Source organism: Sciurus vulgaris, assembly GCF_902686455.1.
Source record: "Sciurus vulgaris genome assembly, chromosome: 15".
NCBI classification, from domain to species: Eukaryota; Metazoa; Chordata; class Mammalia; order Rodentia; family Sciuridae; genus Sciurus; species Sciurus vulgaris.
In genome coordinates, this window is record NC_136476.1 from 33118704 (window position 1) to 33137895 (window position 19192).

The 19192-nt window shown below is 35.0% G+C and overlaps 1 protein-coding gene across 7 annotated transcripts in view; it reads right to left on the reverse strand.

Annotated features, from left to right (window-relative positions):
• The window catches only part of NFIB (nuclear factor I B), a 222365-nt gene that overhangs the window by 2039 nt on the left and 201134 nt on the right, over positions 1 to 19192 (reverse strand). For 4 of the 7 annotated variants that reach the window (XM_079113136.1, XM_079113135.1, XM_079113139.1 and 1 more), the window contains 2 exons: positions 18422 to 18510; positions 1 to 4518 (listed from right to left, as the gene is read on the reverse strand). The exon at positions 1 to 4518 is cut by the window's left edge and continues 2039 nt beyond it. In XM_079113136.1, coding sequence (XP_078969262.1) covers positions 4389 to 4518; positions 18422 to 18510 — 219 coding nt within the window. In that variant the 3' untranslated portion in view covers positions 1 to 4388. The remainder of the gene's footprint in view (positions 4519 to 18421; positions 18511 to 19192) is intronic. The other 3 variants (XM_079113138.1, XM_079113137.1, XM_079113140.1) reach the window with 1 other exon arrangement.

Consider the following 19192-nt stretch of genomic DNA (forward strand, 5'->3'; position numbering starts at 1 on the left):
ACTTAACCTTAAATACCATCATGTAACAATCACACAAACTTTTGCTAAAGGCCTTATATACTAATAAAGACAGTGGTGCTTCCGACATTCTGAAATGCTCTGAAAACCAACTTTTCCAATACTAAATACAACAAAATAACCTTCATAAAATATAACTTTTCTCCATTTACACTTTTTTAAAGGATTAGTATCCTATGCTTTTCAAGCACAGGAATCTGTGAAATAACTCCTAACATGGACAGATTTTTCTTTTCTAATACATAACTTAAGAGCCTGGAGAGTTTTAACTCAAGTCCAGCCTCTAAACAAGGAATATTCTTGTTTACTTTAAAAATGGAAACAACATATAGTTCCATTATAATTGTTAAAAAGTTAGCTTTACAAACATGGGAATTTTAATTTAAAAAAAATTCTTAACAAAACTATACAGTGTACAAATTACTGTCTACAAGGTAGGCGGTTCATTAAGAAGACCTTTCGCTCTTCTTGCTACTTGCAGCTTCACAGATTCATTCACATATTTTTTAATGGAGCTGCCCACCCGAACATTACCCGATAACTATATTGCTATAATTAAGATTTTTTGCCATGTCTTTATGTACAGTCTCCTTCACTGCCTTTTATTTTATTTGTTCCTTAGACAAGCCTCAGATGCTCACGTCACTCCAGGGGAAACACGCTTCAGAGGCACTGTGAGTGGCGGGCTGCACAGCAATGCAACGAAGGCTGCATAGTGCTACAGGCTGGTGGCTGGAGAAACCACCCTGTGGATGCCCTCGGGTGACTGCCATCCTGAAGCTCTGCAGTTCTGGGTAAGGGAGGGGCGTGCAAGACCTGCAGAAGTGGGGCCCTTCGTCAGAATATACTTCCTGGTAAGAGGAGGAGGAGGCCGAAAAATGGATTTGAGATTATATATAGTAGTATTTTTAATAGTTTCATCTCGAATGGAAAGAAGAGAAAAATGGATTAAAGGAAAAACAAAAAGAAAAAAGCAACACTTGCACTAGGCCTTTGTATTCAAGAGGCAGGCGGGAATACCCACAGTGCCACACGGGTTTAGCTAGAACTGCTCATCTACTGGCAAAAAAGAGAGCGAGTCTGCCCATAAAGAATACTGTGTGTCCTTGTGAGGTTGAGTTGTTCACCTAACAGGTCAATGATACATGAAGAGCTTGGGCGAGATGATCTGTTTCTACAGGGCAAGCATCACAGAAATGATTGGACTTCCTTTGGAACTTGCTGCTAGGATCCCGCTGTGCTATTCAGCATTTGGGCTATCAAAGTGAATGGGCTAATCAAACACAATGCTCAGGCCCATAAGCATTGTTCTAAAGTATTCATTATGAAATGATATGCTGTGAGAACAATCGACAGTTTATTTTATTAGGCCATGGCCTGGGGGGACAGGGGTCAGGGTGCTCCTCAAGACAGCCTACCTTGTATCAGTGATTTTAGAAGATTCTCCCTCTAGCAATAAATTCACTCAACAGGACTTGGGGTGGGGTGGAGAGGGCAAAATAAAAACAGTCTCCATTTACCCTCTAGCCCTCAGGGGAAAATAAATCAAATATATATTTGAGGTACCATCCCTTTAAAAAAAAATCCCATCCGTATCTAATTCATCCACAGGAAAATTGATTTCTTAAAATTCTATATTTGCCTCTGCTCTAGTTCTCAGTTTAAAAGGGTAGGTAAAAGGGAAAACAGGATTTTAAAATTTCTGTTCCCTAAAAACAACTTTCATTTTAATCTCTCAGTTCAAATATATTCAGTAATAGCAACCCTTCATTTACTTTTCTGGATATTAAAAAAAGAAGAAAAATCCAAGTGCACTCCCATTCATTTGAAGTAGTAAGTCACAGGTAAATTAAATTCTATCATTAATAAAATGAAGATATGGGGCAGCACTCCCTCCAGCTGCTTGAATTTTTTTTTCTTTTCTTTCTTTCTTTTTTCTTTTCTTTTTTTTTTTTTTTTTTTTTTTTTTTTTGTTGTTGTTGGAGAAAGCATATTCCTGCGCTAAACCCCAAAGTGTGAAACATCCAACATCCGCTACGTGGGCATTGCAACAAATGTCTTTGCCAAATATGAGACAGGCTCACTCTCCACTGTGGATCTGGAACTTTCAAGAAAAACTACCACCACCAACTTAAATAAGTTTTCTTAGGCCAATTCTGCCTCTAGGAGAATTTGTTGTGTTTGCTAGTTCTTACTATCTGGTTCTTCTGAAAACCACAAATGAGTTCAGCTTGCACCCCAGGTGGGAAATTAGAGAGGGGGAACCTGTGTAAATTGAAGTTTGTCACAGTAGGCAGAACAGTCGCTTGGCAGCCCGGGCCCATCTCAGGGTGCACTGCTTCACAGCTACACTGTAAAGTGTTAAAAATCCTCCCACCCACCCCAGAATATATATATATGTATATTAAAAAAAATCCCCTGTCCATCTCTCAGTACACAAAAGGACCTCATCACACTGCAAAAATAGCAGTACCCACTTTGGTCAATTAAAACAAACAAACAAAAAAAAAGCATACATTATTTTTTTTTTTTAAATCTGTGTACTTACCTATAATAACCAATACAGCTAAAAGCACTACCTACATAGGCAAAACTTGGTATTGCATAATTCGTATAAATTTGAAACCCCTCCCCCCAAATATTAATTGGAAGATGAAAAACATGAAAGGTTAATAGAAAAAACACCAAAATACTGAAAATATTGCTGGTCGATTACAATTTTTAAGCGGCAACTATACACAGCCATGATATGCTTTATAAATGTGAGATAAAGGTATAACTGTCTAAAAAATCCATGATGTCACACATTTTTCTTCGTCTGGAGTACAAAATATTTTGTCATAAAAATGGTAAAGATTTAAAATGATAATAAATGCAGCAAAACAAGTGTAGTGATGTCACTTTTTGTGTTTTTTTGTTTTTTTATGTTTTTTTGTTTTTTAGATTTCAAGGCAAGGCACGTAATGTGGACATTATATCTTCGTGCAAATTAGGATTACTGGAAAGAGTATTTTTAATTAAAATTTTAAGAGACATAGAGGCAAAATGTGTCTGCCCATGCACACTATGGATCTGTCAATACAAGAAATTTGTTGAACAAGGCTAATGTCTGAAAGCACCATGCAAGTTTTCAGCACCCTGATTACATTTATTTTCTCAAGAGTGCGTTTTTATATCCTACACCCTGGCGTTCCCAGTTTGTAAACTGTAAGCTTTACCCTTGTGACATGGATTTGCCTGCCTCTTTGTCTCTATAATGCAGATTTTATAGAACCTTTTGTACACCCTATGGGTTCTTGATGCAACCAGTAATTTTAAATAAATAAATTCTACCTCCACGGAGGCTGCAGCTAAACCAACATAAGTGCTGTGTTTTCATTCTTTTTTTTTTTTTTTTTTTTTCTCTCAAGCACATGATTTGTCTTGATTTAATGCCTTTTTAAATGCCCTCAAAAACTGAGGGGAAAATAAATTCGTTCAAAATTATTTTAAATTCTTTTTAATCCCCTCAATTTAGAGTCCAAGGGCTGAAGGACTTATAATCATGATTCCCCTTTAGATAGAAATTTATAAATTGCACTTGCCTCTGTTAAGTGTTTCTTTTGTGGGGAAAATATTATATTAATTTTTACTGTTGCATGCAGAGATAACACTTCACCTACATAGAGGCATTTCTTCCATAGAGCCTTTGTGTTCAAACTGTTTTTTTTTTCTCCTTTTTTGTTTTTTTCTTTTTTTTTCTTTTTCTTTTCTTTTTCGGTTTTTTTTTTTTTTTTTAAGATTTCAAACTGGGTTACACACTGGAAAAGGCTGGGTTAAGGGCCAAAATTTAATAAATCTGTACTGATAACTAAAGGCTACAGAGATTTTATATATTTTTTTTTAACTTTTAGAAATCAGAGTGCTTATAAAATGGCTGGCTCATGGCTCTGTCACCCAGCACCTCTGATGCCGCCTCCTAGCCTTCGTTGGTGAGATAACCAGGAATAGTGATTCCATGCGTAAACAACAAGAATACTAAACCAATAAAACTAGCTTATCATGCAAATATTAAGGCATCTAGAAAGTCAGTTAAAATATATTGTCATAGAGACAGAACATCTATTTCCCAGCGGACTTCATGTAACAAAGGCTACGTTGCAGGGGCTGCGATCTACCATCAGTGAAATATCATCGACCCTTTTAATGTCATAGTTTCAACCATAAGGGAATTAGTGATTGTAAGTGCTGCAATTGCTGGTCTATCATCTTCTTTCTTCAGTTTCTTTCCTTTCTCCCTTTGTTTTGTTTTGTCCAGTCTTCCTCTTTTCCTTTTTTTTTTTTTTTTTTTTTTTTAATTTCTTAAACTATTGTTGTTATTTCTTTTTCCCTCAGTTGCTTGTTTCTGCTTGAAGGAAAGGTTCTCCAATTATGTTCAAACCATAATTTTGGACATTTGCCGGAAGGATGGGTGTCCTATTTGACACTTGGAAAGGAACCAAGCTAGCCCAGGTACCAGGACTGTTGAGAGGAAAGGGGCGGCAGGGAGGGAAGAAAAAACAGAAAGACAATGTTAAAATATACAGTGATATTAGAAATACAAATTCCAGATGCATCAAATTACTACTATAACTTTATTCAAAATTAATATGAGATAATATGCTTCTAACATGAGATAAATATGCCAATTACACATGTACCTATTATACTATATGATCTATTTCTTTCATGAAAAGTAAGATTAATTTTGAGACAGGAAAACCTGGAATAGAACACATACACGATTGTTGAGCTGATGAAGGATATTCTACCTAAAATTTTTGATCCGTTTGGATGTAAATGCAATATGATATTTTTTGTCAAAGAGAAAAAAGAAAAAAAAAAAAAAGAAAAGCAGCAGTCTACAATAATACCAACATACTGTGGTTTGCCTGTTATACTAATTTTGTTTTACCTTTATTTCACAGGCAATTCAGTAGTAAAGATGGGTTTCAATATTTTACCTACCTATCAGGTTGAAAAAAATTGAAAAGTGTAATGGAAGATATGTCTTTCCCCCTCACAAAGGGAAAATACATTTTCCAGATAATCTTGTGCATAATGCGCAATTGAAAATGCCTGATTATCAAACATATCTTCATCAGAAATTATTAGTAAAGACCAAATAAATGAAAAAAAAAAAATGAAATACAGTTTTTGTTCTCTGCAGAGTATCCACTGTGTGAGAAATCTTCCTAGGAGGATGCAAGGCCTCTGCCTGTGCTTATTAATTAGTTCTAGAGCTCTCCAGTGGTTTTCTTATTCTCCTCTATAACTTATTAAGAGAGAGAACCAAAACTTTCCTTTCCATTCATGCCCTGCCTCCACCATCAGTAAGAACATCATCTCTGAGCTGCTCTGAATTAGAGGAGTGGGAAGGGCAGGGGGAGGGTTTGTTGAAGGAATAAAGGGATGAGATTCCAATCACCTCAGTTTTGACCTATGTTGGGGATGTTAAAAAAAAAAAGAAAATTGAAAAACAATTCTCTAGTTGCTACCAGCATAATCTCTCACAAAAAAGTGTCACGTAGAGGAAAATAACACCAGATGTATGTACCACAAGTTTTGGGGTACACCTAATCTGATGTATTGCTTGTTTCAATATTCAGCTTGAAACAACTGTCAGCTAAGTAACAGCTGCATAAAAAATGATGAACCAAGAAAACATCACACAGACAATTGCATACCCAGCTTAATCAGGGCCTGGCATGGAGACACACTTTCAATGTTTTAAATTTCATTTAGTATCCTTTGTTTTACTTTTGCAACCATAAGGTGAGATATATACTGTTACATAGCTATCGATCTAGATACACTCATTTGTTCATAGTTGAATTCCAAAGGTACAGAAGGCTTTATGGAACATGAAGGAACAAGTTTGGATTAAAACAAAACTTGACATATAATTTTTTACTCGACTGATATCTCTAAACAAAATGTGACTTACTACTACATGTCTAAGTAGATAATTCTGAGATATTTCAACAGAAAAAAAAATCACAATGATCTTTTTAATTCAAGGGATTTTATGATCAGATTTCGAATTCCATGACAGCAAAGTCCATCTCTCTTTTTGCTAATCATTTAGTGTAGGACCAAAAAAAGAGTAGATGTTCAATAAATTTTTGAATAAGCACATCAATCAATTACACTCAACTAAACATTTCAAATCACACTCAACTAAACATTTTTAAAAGGTATTGCCCAAGATTGCATACACTCATCAAAACATTCTGATTTAGTCCATATTCAGAGAAAATAGATATCTGATTTAAAATTAGAGGTATTTATGGGCAAAAATTTATCATGCAGGACTAATCACATTCAAGTTACAAAAGTATGTCCTCATTACTTGAATAAAAGTCATAATTTTAAAGAATATTTTTCACTGTAATCTTCTCTAAGAGACCTAACCATTTTCATTTCTCCCCACACACACACACACACATCTTCAACGATGATTTCTGCAGTTTGTGCCATTGATTGGGAACAGTGTTACATAATTCATCCTGAAGCTTATTTTCCCCTCAACTGTGCTTCTACTGCACTTTGTACATAGTCTTATTACAGCTTATATTACTTCATTTCATAATGATCTGTTATCTGCAAGCATCTTACTGACTGAAAAGTGAACTCCACAGAGAAAATGACCTAGTCTTATCTATCCTTGCAGTCCGGCCATAGCCAATGCAAACTATTTCTTAACAAAATAAATTACAAAATAAACAAACATCCAATATTTTTAACCTGAAATAAGAGGGATGTGTCAAAAGAAAAAAAAAGAGAGAGAGAGACTAGCTCAATAGATAATCCTTGGCAGCAAAATCAACAAGAATTCCAAAATAAGTGATCTCAAAAAATTCATTTTGAGACTGCATGCTTTAGGAATATAAAGTAAATTTTAGATTGAAAATCTGTGTGAGCTGGGCGTGGTGGCGCACGCCTATAATCCCAGTGGCTCAGGAGGCTGAGGCAGGAGGATCCTGAGTTCAAAGCCAGCCTCAGGAACTTAGCCAGGTCCTAAGCAACTTAGTGAGACTCTGTTTCAAAATGAAAAATAAAAAAAGGTTTGGAATGTGGCTCAGTGGTTAAGTGCACCTGGGTTCAATCCCTGGTACCAAAAAAAAAAAAAAAAAAAAAAAAAATCAATGTGGTTCCTTAAAGGACAAGTCTACCAACTAATGGCAGAAAAGACAAGAATTCAGGGTTTATCTTACAATTGATTTTTTACTCAGTTCTGTAGAAAAGACATATATTAATATTCTTTACAAAATGCTTAATACAAATAAATTGATGGTAGTCACTAACAGGACTCTTGCTATAGAATGTCTAACAAATTTAATTGAAATGTTTATTTAAACCTTCTAAACCTCTCATCCTACATTATGACCATATCAAAATTGCAGTGTGTAATATATTTGTCAATACTGTTTATGAACCTTTGGGGGGAAATAAATCTCAAACATTAACACTGTGCAGACCCCATATATGAGTTTTACAAGCCTCTTATTGCCAATCCATAGGTTAAGTTCAGAACTATCAGGCACAGACATTTTTTAGAGCTTTTTCAGCAGTTCCATTGAAAAAAGGCCTGGTAAGACTAATTCAAATCCCATAATTACAATGCAAAGAAAAATATTTCATCCAACAAAATAATCTAGATAATTTAATTTCAAAAGCACAATGCTTAAAATTCCATAGTCAAGTAAACATATAGCAATGCTTCTCACAGATTTGATACTGTCTCTACGTACAAATTAATGCCAATAAAAACATGTATGGATAAAATAAACACACATATACCTACACAAATTAGTTATATGTAAGATAATAGTTTTAATTTATGGTGGAATGAGAATTATATGAAAAATCCTAAATTCCACAATCTGTAATCTATCTAGTAAGAGTCATGAGAATATAACTCTGAAAGAGGTCGAATGCAGCTACCTTAGTGATGTCTTCAAGCTTGCATTTACTTTATTATCATGAACTTTCCAAAGTCAAATCATCTTTCTTTGGGCAAAGTAAAGATGAACATGTTTGAAAGCTGAAAAGAGCATCTTTAAAAAATATATACTGGCCATGATCACTAACAAAAGAAAGAGAATGAGAAGGAAGTGGAGAAAACCAAAGGGGAAAATAAGAAGAAAGGAGGAGGAGGAGGGCGGAGAAGTGAATGTAAGTGCTTATGTGAAAAATCAGGCACATACTAAAAAAAACGCACAAAGTATTATAACACAAAGTGCAACTCACCCTACTGATTTCTACTCTTTCTATATGAGATATTTCACTATGAACAAAATACAAAAAAGCTCAATCAAAATTCAAAGTTTTAAAAACAAAATGTCTGATTTCATGGAGAATATTTTCAGATTATTTTGAACAAATGTGTCATGAGGGTCCCCATAGAAAAGGAAGAGAGGAAACAAATTATTCTGACCTTGAGATACTAGTGCTGGGTGCTAGCCCTGATTTTTTTATACTGATAAGACTACCCCGATACTGTGCTTACTGGCATCACTCTCCAAGAGAAACTGATTCAATGGTGTTTCTTTATTGAAGAATCTCACCAAATCACGTGATTTAAGGAACAGTTTCAGGACAACAGGAAAGATAGGACAGTGGAATAGGAAAGATATTCAGACTTCCTCTGTAAGATTCACAAAGGGAGAAATTTCCCTAGTACAATCATGCTGAAGACCACTAAAAACAGGATGACATCTTTAGTATTTTACATATGCTAGGTCACTTATCTCTCTCAATGAACTCTTAAAATGGCCACAGTTTCCCCCATTTCACCAAGGAAATTGAGGCAAGTTATTTGCCTAGTCTCCCACCTGGTCCTCAGATATAATATAACCATTCTGTCTGATTCCCATGTAATATATTGCCTTCTTAGAAAGTCAGATGGTGCTGGGGATGAGTACTTGCCTAGCATGTTTAAGGACCTGTGTCAGGTGTTGACCCAAAATTAGAAAGAGCTTTGAACAATTTTCTGAAGGCAAATATATTTACTTCAAGAAACAAAAAAAAAAAAAAAAAAAAAAAAAGAAAGAAAGAAAAAGAAAAAGAAACAATGAGTTTTCAAGGCGCCCCACAAGTTGGATCATAACCTTCCTATACATAAGAGACGTGTGCACAGAATACATGGTTGGGCAGGACAGCCAAGCACTCTGAAATTCCATGAATCTGTCTCCTCTGGAAACAAATCTAGTTGAAGTTTTCTAGAGTAACGCTATAATCAGGACTAAGAGGGAAGAAGGTACCCACACTTCCTTTAAAAATGATACACTATTTACATGTTTCTTAGCCTGGTAAACTGTATAAAATAGTTGGTCTTTGCATCTAAAGAGTCCACAAATTTTATCTTTCAATGAAAGAGAGAAAATTGTTCTCTGCAGCCAAACCAACATTTGATGGTTATGTGTCTTTTTTGTTTTGTTTTAATTATGTGTCCTGTGACTCAGTCTTTGAAGTCAAAAAGGATTGGTCCGTTAGCTTTTAACCCACTAACCCACAAAGAATGACAGGTACCAAATAAACATATTAAGTCCTTGAGTTGAATCAGGAACCAAAGTGAAAAATTTCATCTCATCTATAAGCTTTAGGTGATTAAGACTAAAAGAGCAACTTTAAGAAAGGCAAAATTCATTTATTACTAGTACTTGTTTATTTGGTAATGAATTGGGCATTCTGTTTTAGACAACTTATAAAATATCAGAGTATCCAGTACACTAATACTTTATAGGGGAATGGCAATATTGTCCATTTGGGTTTTGTGTACTACATTTGTGTACTTCAAAGACAGTAAGCACTCTTTAAAGAAGCTTAAAAAATACTAAGAAATGAAGCACCAAGAACTGAATATAATCATACAACCTCAACTGTACTAACAATCACATTACTTATAAATAGTGTTAAAGTAAAAATGGTCCAGAAAGCATGAGGAATATATAAAATAGATATCTTAATAGAATTTGCCTTTAGTTTTTTTGCAACAGTTTCAGATATTCTCCAAGACTGAAAGACTTTTTAGCTCTTTGCCTAATTTTTGACACAATATTAACACACGTTTTAGTATTTCTCCCAAAATGTACAATAAACAATTTCCCCTATTAATAGCTAAAGGCTTGTCTGGAAAAATCAGGCATGGTGTGTTAAGTATTAATTAAGTTAAAAAACATGTTGTCCTGGATTGTATATATGTACATTTGCAGTGGCTGCTTATTTCAATATAACATAAAGACTGCACATCATGTCTTTGTGAAAAAGTGCTCACTCAGACTAGTTGAAGGAATAAATGGGCAGCATTAAAGTTGAATCTATAAATGCATTAGAATAAAGATAATAAATATACCAGTGGCTAGCACTTAGATGGTGGTTATTATTTGCCAGGCTCTGTTTTATGTGATTGACCTGCTTAAAGCTTTTAATCCTCACAGCAAACCTAGGAGAAAGTGTCATTATCTGTTATTTTAGAGATGAGGAAACTGAGCTAGGAGGTTAAGCATCTCACCCAAATTACAATGCTACTGCTTTGTATAAGCCAGGATTCTAACTTTAGCCGTGTGGACCTAGGATCTATGTTCTTAACCTGTACATTTCACTTCACCTTCCTCTTTTGTGAAATACATTTTACTTAAACAAACAAACAAACTGGACAAGAATTTATATTGCAACTGATTTTTTTAAAAGATTCAATGAACGAAGGTTCATATTATTTAGACACACTGAAATTTCCATGGAAGTATAACTCTTGCCTAAACTTCAGCATAAATAACTATATTTTATTTACCAAATACCTGTTGTTTTTCAGCTGAAAGCAATACGTGCCTTTGTTTTATGGATGTACAGATTTGTATGTTAATAATTTGCTCTTGAGTTCCTCTTCAGACCAGGCCAGACTGGAAGCAAAAATTATGAAGTGCTTACATAGGTCTTGGGTTCCTTCAATTTATTTTTTTCCATTTTTAAGGATCATTATTGCCATCTGAATGATCTTATTTGCATGCAAGATGATTTCTAATGATTATTACTATTTGTAATAATCTCTATCAGAAAGCTCCCTGGCTAGCTCTTACCTGATCTGCAAAGTACTCTTGTGGGCTCTCTGGGAAACACCAAATATCATAAACTGCAGGTGGCTCATGGAATTATTCTAACTGCAAGCAATAGCACTTTCATAGTAATGAAAGAGAAATGTATTTGTTTCTTAACTAAGTAGGTAAATAGTCTTCTTTATTGCTACTCCTTGGGGACCAACAGTTTTGAAAATAACATCAAAACGGTAAGCCATCAAACCTCATTAGTTTATATTCAATTATTTCAGATGTCTTTTGTTACTGGGGCATGCTGAATTGAGGGTTAACTTTGCCATGCTTGAGTGCTAGCATGTTCTAAGTAAAATAATGGCACATGCCAGTGAAATATTTAATCTAATGAAGAGCACAAGGTAAGAAAAGCCCTTATGTATGGGACCATTACAACTAAGTATTAAATTACTATTCTCTTTCAGTAAAAAGCTCTTACGTCATCCTGAAAGACTCTTCAACAAGGTAATCTATACACTTCAAAGTAACAAAAACCTATTTCCTTAGAATGTTTAGTTTAAGCAAAAATAAGACGTTCTTTCCCTAAATAGGGAATATTGAGTTTTAAAAAAATTTATCTTTTACCTATTTTAGAGCTAAAAGTGAAAGGTAGAGAATTAACATGAAGAGAACTAATCATAAATAAGTTACAGTACACACATGCACACATATACAGCAACTTATGAAGCTGTGGGAGGTTTTAGCCAATTAAAAAAAATAGAATAATTAGGCTTATAGTAGTAATTTTATCTCCTCCTACAGATCATGTGGCAGAGAAGCCCACATGTTGATTTCTAGCCTCCTTCTCTAGTCTGTATTCCTCTCCACCCCTAGGCTTCTTTTCAATGCTATTGTTATAAGTGCTACTTGCTCTTCTTATTTGCATATGTGATTCTTCAACAGCAGACAAAATTCTCTACAAAAATGGTGCTTCAACATAGTGCCTTTCACTAGAGAAAATCATCCAAGGCATACTAAGTTAAATGGAAATGTAAGTTTTATGCAAAAGCAAAAAGAGATTCTTTCGCAAATGATTTTCACTTAAAAGCAAAAATCAGCATTATTTGCCAAATTTCTCCTCTAAGGGATAGAACTTACTGGTATCAGAATTCTGAAGTATTAAACTTCAAAGGATTAAGGAACTGAATGCTTTTTGATATTGTGCCTTTAACTCTGTTCACATGTGCAAAGATCTTCCTTCTTGCAAAACAAAGTGAACAAACATAACTTTCTATAATTTCTGAATATTCCACCTTCGTGTTTTTCAATTTCTTGAACTTCAGTGGGCTTTTGCCCTTTCTTTTATAATTTATGGTGTTTATATATTTATTCACTCGTGGGCTCTGTTATTTAAATGCCACTAAAAATTCACAGTACACCTACTCACAGCACTAGCAAAATGAGGATCAAAAAAGGTAAACTAATAAATAGTGCTTTTGCTGCTGATGGAGCTCGCTCCTCATGGACGAAGAGTGTGAGAGAATATGGCACTTTACATAAAACATCTTCACGTAAGGTAGGTGTTTGATATACTTCCTTTTGTTGCAAAGGGTTAATCAGAAAGGTTTACATTTGGGAATGCTCTGAATCATGCTCCTCCCTCTCCAGTAGCACTGCCAAAAATCATCTGACAGGAAACGTAAGATTAAGTTTGTCCTACCTAAGCGAACAAAGAGTGCTCTGAACAGGCCACCGGTTTACTGCAGAGCGGGAACTTTTCTAATCCTGCTGGAATCTGCAGTGCTGCTCAGAAAATATCAAGGAAAAAGTTGTTTTCTTTCCTCTAACATCTTGTCTCTGGATCATCTCATTTTGGTCACACTGCCTGATCTTGCTGCTTCTCCCATAAAGGTTAACTTAAAGCTCCAAACATAATCATGTGGAAAATGGACATTATTGATTCCTATGGCCCATTGTTCCCCCATCCTAAGTCCCTGAAGTTCAAGTTCAATCTGGAATTACATCATGTCTGGTTTCTCCTGGTTACCAGACGGCTTGAGACGTGACCACAGCTACAGAAAAAACAAACAGCCTTCTTCACGCTTCGGCTCCCCTATCGATTCAAACGTAAACTTTTTTTCTTTCTCTCAAGTATGCTTCAAGTATGGAGCATGGTTAATTTAGAGATTAAGTTCCAAATTAGATTATCTAATGGCATCTTAATGGATTGCTGACCCATTTCCTGTGGGATGGCAGCAGGCAAGTCTGGCTGGAATACAATTAATTTCTTAGGAAGTGTTCTGAAGAGTTTGCCTAGATAAAAAGGAAATGTCGTATTGCACAAATCTTTCTTTATAAATGGAGAAAGTTAGGCAAAAACTACAACAAATCCCAATGTATTTTTCAATAGTCAGATCAGAGACATTGTGTGTTTGTGAAAACCGTATCAAGATCATTTTTAAGAATGGCAATGTTTCTAGTTTTGATTTCATAACAGGTGCAAATAATTTTGAGGAGAATAGAAAGGAATTCCTTGCAAGAGAATGTTCAAATGCAGACGGCAACCTTGGTTAGCAGCCCTGTTAGCAAACAAGGGTCATGTGCAATTTCGGCTTTTTCAATTTTCTGCCTTGAACCAAAGTTTCTTCCATTCGTCTATCTTATCAGCATTTCTATCATGGTCCCAGAGTGGTACTAGGGGCCCAGGCTGGTGTATAAAAAGTTGTATATTCTGAACACACTCTAGAGCTAACAGCTGAAAAGGAAACTCAGCACTCTGAGAATAAAGCTCCCCCCAGGAACTCCAGGAACAACCCAGCTGTTGTACTATAGCTATGTGTCAAGATAACAAACTGAGAGCAGGAAATGCTAGCCTAGTCAATTCTCGGGGATGGCCTAAGTGTAACGTTGAAACAAAAGTTAACTCTTAATTCCACCTAAGTACAGGCCATGTACTGCCACTATCATATACATGCCACATATCTGTGGACATAGCCACACTTATATCCACCCGTACACACTTATGCATAGAGACATGCAAACATCTATGTGCATATGAACATACAGTTGCAACCCAATATTGAGAATTGTTTTTTTCTTAAATATTCCTTCTTAAGCCTTTCTAGAGCATACATTTTACCATGAAAATGTTATGGATGTAACAAAGAAAAAAGCTAAATGGACAAGGGCAGTGTGATGTAAAGAGAGTTTTATATATATATATGAAATGAACACTGTTACTCCTTCCTTTTTGCCCTCCCTCTCCTGGCCAACCAGATCCAAATAACCTTTACTGGCTGCTAAATTTCTCTTGGGAAATCAAGCAACTCTCTAGAATTGCAGTAATAAACGACAATTTCTTACAAAAACATGTGTAAAGTAACTACAAAATGAAGTATTGAACTCATGGAAAGGAACTGCTAACACATGTAACACGGAAAAGAGCTGATAAAAGTCTCTTTGGTGCCATTCAATTATGGCATCAGCAGAAACACAACAATCCTTCCAATTATTTTAGTAAAATCTTCATTTATTCATTATTTCGGAGGCTGAGCAAATGGTTCGTGTAAACATATCCTTCAGTAACACGCGCATGTTTATTTTAGCCATCTGAAGGCTTCTTCCATGTTTATATAAGCCATCAAACACATACAACCCTCACTTGTGGCTTTGCGTCTTCTTGAAAAGGGTGAAGGGGGAGAAGGGAGAATGAAACACTAAATCCAGTTCTCTTTTGCATAAAGCACTCCCTCCAATGTTTTAAAATAATTTATGTTTATATTATTCTTGGATTGTCCTTCGGCTTTCTTTTTCATTCAATTATACCACTCTTTCAATATTCCATAGTACAAGCAAAGTTCTGCCTATAGTTTCAACAAAGAAAGCCAGTTAGGGAGTACCTACTGTATGTGTTTACACCCACAGAACGCACACGTGCAAAAAGAAAGGGATTTGTCTACGTAGGAGAACAAAGCACAGGCGTAACTGTGTCTAGCTTGAGCAAATTTGGTACCTATGCTCCTCCCAGGAGTGGAACCCATTCTCACTGAAGTAGAAGTGAGATAGATCTTCATCAACATTTTATTCTGTGTTCATGGCAGTTAACTGAACTCCTGTTCTGGCAGAAAGCTTCGCTTTCTCAAGGAACAAGCAACTCCTTAGCTCATGACCACACACGTGTGTACAAACAGAAAAATGGTTCACAGAATTCTAAGGTCAAAACAACAAAACACCATCAGGTTGCAACCTAGGAAGGCTGTGAAATCTTCCCAAAAGTCAGTTCTGGTTCCTTAGGGAGTGTTTATAGCCTGAGGTGGGGTGGGGAAGGACAGAGGAAATATTCCAGCTTTCATTACACTACTTGTACAGCTCCCCAGGACCTGCCATTCTAGTCCCCAAAAGGAGCTGCATTAAATGACATGCAAACACCTCAAGAGGGCAACTGGCATGAAGTGGGAGAGGAGGCAACCATGAACCAGTGAGATGGCAGCAAACAGCAGACAATTCAAATGGCACAAAGCCACACAGAAACACTACAAAGTCTCCAGGGGTTTTTAACAAAAGGCAACACACACAACAAAAATAACCCGTGGTATCTTCTTTATTCCATCATGCCAAAGCTAAATTATTTAATTCTCTGGTTGACCAGATCTACATTTCTGGTATATTTTCACCTTACTGAGATGATTGTAAAGCTGCAGCTGTGCCCAGATTTTAGATATGTATGATCTGCCTTAAAAATGGTACTTCCAGGGAGCTTGGGTGGTAGCTCAGTTGGTAGAACACTTGCCTAGCACAGGTGAGGCACTGGGTTTGATTCTTGGCACTGCATATAAATAAATAAAATAAAGGTCACTGACAACTAAAATAATTTTTTTTTTTTAAAGTGGTACTTCTACAGGAACTGAGGGTATAGCTCTGTGGTTTAGTACTGGCCTAGGATGCATGAGACCCTGGATTCCAACTCTAGCATTGAAAAAGAAAAGAGTGGTAGTGTTACAGTTATTATTTCCCTTTTTCAATATTATATCTAGAAGAAAAAAAAAAACATTAAGTTGTAAAAATGACTACAGGGCACAAATTATAAATTACATGTAAAGCCACCATGCCACAGGCACGGCCTTTTTATGTTCTAAAATATGGACTTGTGTCCATATTTGAGAAAGGTAACAAAGCAAAGTGAATTGCTATCCGTTTGAGTGTATTTATCCTAAACTGCGTGATACTTAGATTTTAAGAACTGTGGGTGTCTTGTCCATCACAGCATTTAGGATGGCCCCACACAGAGATGCAATAAATCCCTGTAGAATGTATAAGCAAGACGCCTGCCATCACCAATTACGTGCCTTCTGAGTCACTACAAAAAGGAAAGAAACAAACCCAGAGCTGCCTGCTTAAGAGCTGTATGAATCACTAAGGCCATTCTATACATCATGATCTACTAACCCAAAGAAAAACTATTATTTTTGAGATGGGGAAAAAGAAAAAAATATTAATTCTGAATTCTTGTCTATGACCTGAAACTGATTTACCATATCAATTTTTCACCAAGAGGGGGCTTTGTGAAATGAACAATACCCCCCTCAGAGCTGAGTTTAATTCTTGTATTCATTCACTCCATATTCATGTGTTCTGATTCATTGTCCACTCACCTTTTCTTTTGGGGGGGAATATCTGTTTTTGATTTTAAAAAATTACGAGGAATGAGGTGAAATTATTTCTTAAATTGGTAATCATTTACATCTTTATTGGATTTAATGTATTTTCAAGGTGCTATCCTATTTTAGATTAAGTAAATGCCAATCAGTAATCAACAGATTTGGAAGTTCAGAGGCTGATTTACAAACATGAGTACATTTCATCTGATTTGCAATTCTTATAAATATGGCAAGCTTGTATGCAGACATGAACCATTTTGCTAACTTAAGGGCAGAAATGGAATACAGGAAGGTTTTTTTTTTTAATAAAACAAAATGCAAACAATGTGTTATCAAACCTAATTAAACTAACTTTTAAAAGTATTAATTCAGACTTTTTAATAAGGTACTTTCATTACATGTAATTGATGCTCCTAGTCATTAAGATTATTTAAATAAGATACTTCCACTTCTTTTTGTAACTTATATTCTATTGTTTTCCAAAAGGAGGAATAATACAAGCTTTTCAGAGGAGGGATCATAATAGGTAAAAATGTATCCATTTTAAATTTGATAGTTTGTTACTCTTCAAAAAGTAAAAGGCATACTGTAATCATTTAGGTATTGAATTACTAAAAAGCCATCAAAGTTTTTAGAAAACAATATGAATAATTTTCTTAATTTTTATCTGAGCAAACATGGACATTTAATTAAGCTGACTCAAATTTTACTCTTCAAAAGTTTCTATCAAACAACAAGGAGCTGAGCAACTAGTTCTATCACAACTAAATATCTCAGCATGTGACTTCATATAGGCATTTTCTGAAAAGGAAGGATCACAATCATAGCTGGGCTGAAAAATTAAGTTAGCTCTATTTTTGGTGAACTTAAGGAACAACTTTACTCCCTACTGCAATTTTTTTTTTTATTTCTTAATACATATGATTATACCATGAATTTTAATTATTTGATTTATCAATTTGACATAACTTATTAAAATAACACATAAGAAGCTATCTTGGAGCTACTTACTATCTAAAACCAACACATGAAACAATATCCGAACTGCTTTTGAATAAGTTTTGTAATAATTATCTTAACCAACCAAATTAAGTCAACCCTCAATGGGTCACATCAGTATACAAACGAATTAATACTTTATTTAAACCAAATTCCTTCATAGTTACTGATTCCAACAGTCTTCCCACTCCAAAATTCATGGGTACTGCTAGTAACAATTAAATTGATTAACTTGAAATTTTCCTTCTAGCTTTTCCTGATAAAGGAATAAATGAATAGTAAAACAGCTTAGAGGTAGCAGTAGAGGAGAGTCAAAATGAGAAGAAATATAATGTGAAAGACCAATGCTTTATCCTCAAATGCTGAAAAATCTTCCCTTAAGCTAGAATTTCATTTTTCAGGATCTAAAATCTAAGAATCAGATTTTACCCCTTCCCCCATCAAAATATTATAAATTGTATCAAACATTTGACAGTATTTAGAAATCTCAATGACCAGTTAGTATATGCTATAGTCCCAAATTAATTTGATGTTGCATTTAAACAGGAAATAAAGGAAAGGGGAAGGAGAAGAGGAATGGCATAGCCAAAACAACTAAATTTTTCACATATACTTTCGGTAAAACTAGTTAAAAACAAACACTATAGGTCATGGAAGTTTGAGGTGTAAGTGTAGGGTTGGAAATAATTAAAATGTTACCTTTGCCAAGTAATTCCCAATGTATCCTCACTGGTACTGGGGTATAAATGCCTGCCGTTTTGATTCATGGTCCAGTCACAAATCCTCAGCTGTCAATTGAAACCTAGCAGTCAGATATGGATCGAGCAGTACTACAGTTTTTAGTATTTAAATGAACACATGCAAACTAGTACTGTATATGGCATTACCCTTACTTTCCCAAGAGGCAACTTAAAAAAAAAAAAAAAAAAAAAAGCAAAAGAAAATCTTATTCTGAAAAGCAAAATTCCTAGACCCTTTTTAAAGAAAAAGCTATTGCAATATGCTTCTCTATTAATTAAAGCATACAAGAGAAACAAGTGCTTAGAACATAACAATTAGCCATTATTAGAGTACAAATTGAGCTGAAATAAAAGCAAACGTTAATGTTCAATAGAGAGATATATTTTAGAAAGAAAATAAAAATGCTTTTTTTCTATGCAACATACCAAATTATCTGCACTGAATAAAATAATCAATAACTTTAAGCATGCAGTTTGCAAAACAGAAGACATGCAGTTTAGAGGAGAAAGGTCCCACCCTACGTAGACATTCACCCTAACTTATGTATAAAAGCATCAAGGTGTTCAGTTTTAGGTGTTTACTAATTGTGCTTTACTTAAAGTAGTCTTATTTGGAAAGAGTTGATAAGAATTTCTATTTTTATTTTAAATTCAGAGTACTGGTATTTAAAATTCTTTACTACATCTGAAAAAAGTGAGGAATGCACTGAATACAAGCTGAAACAAATTC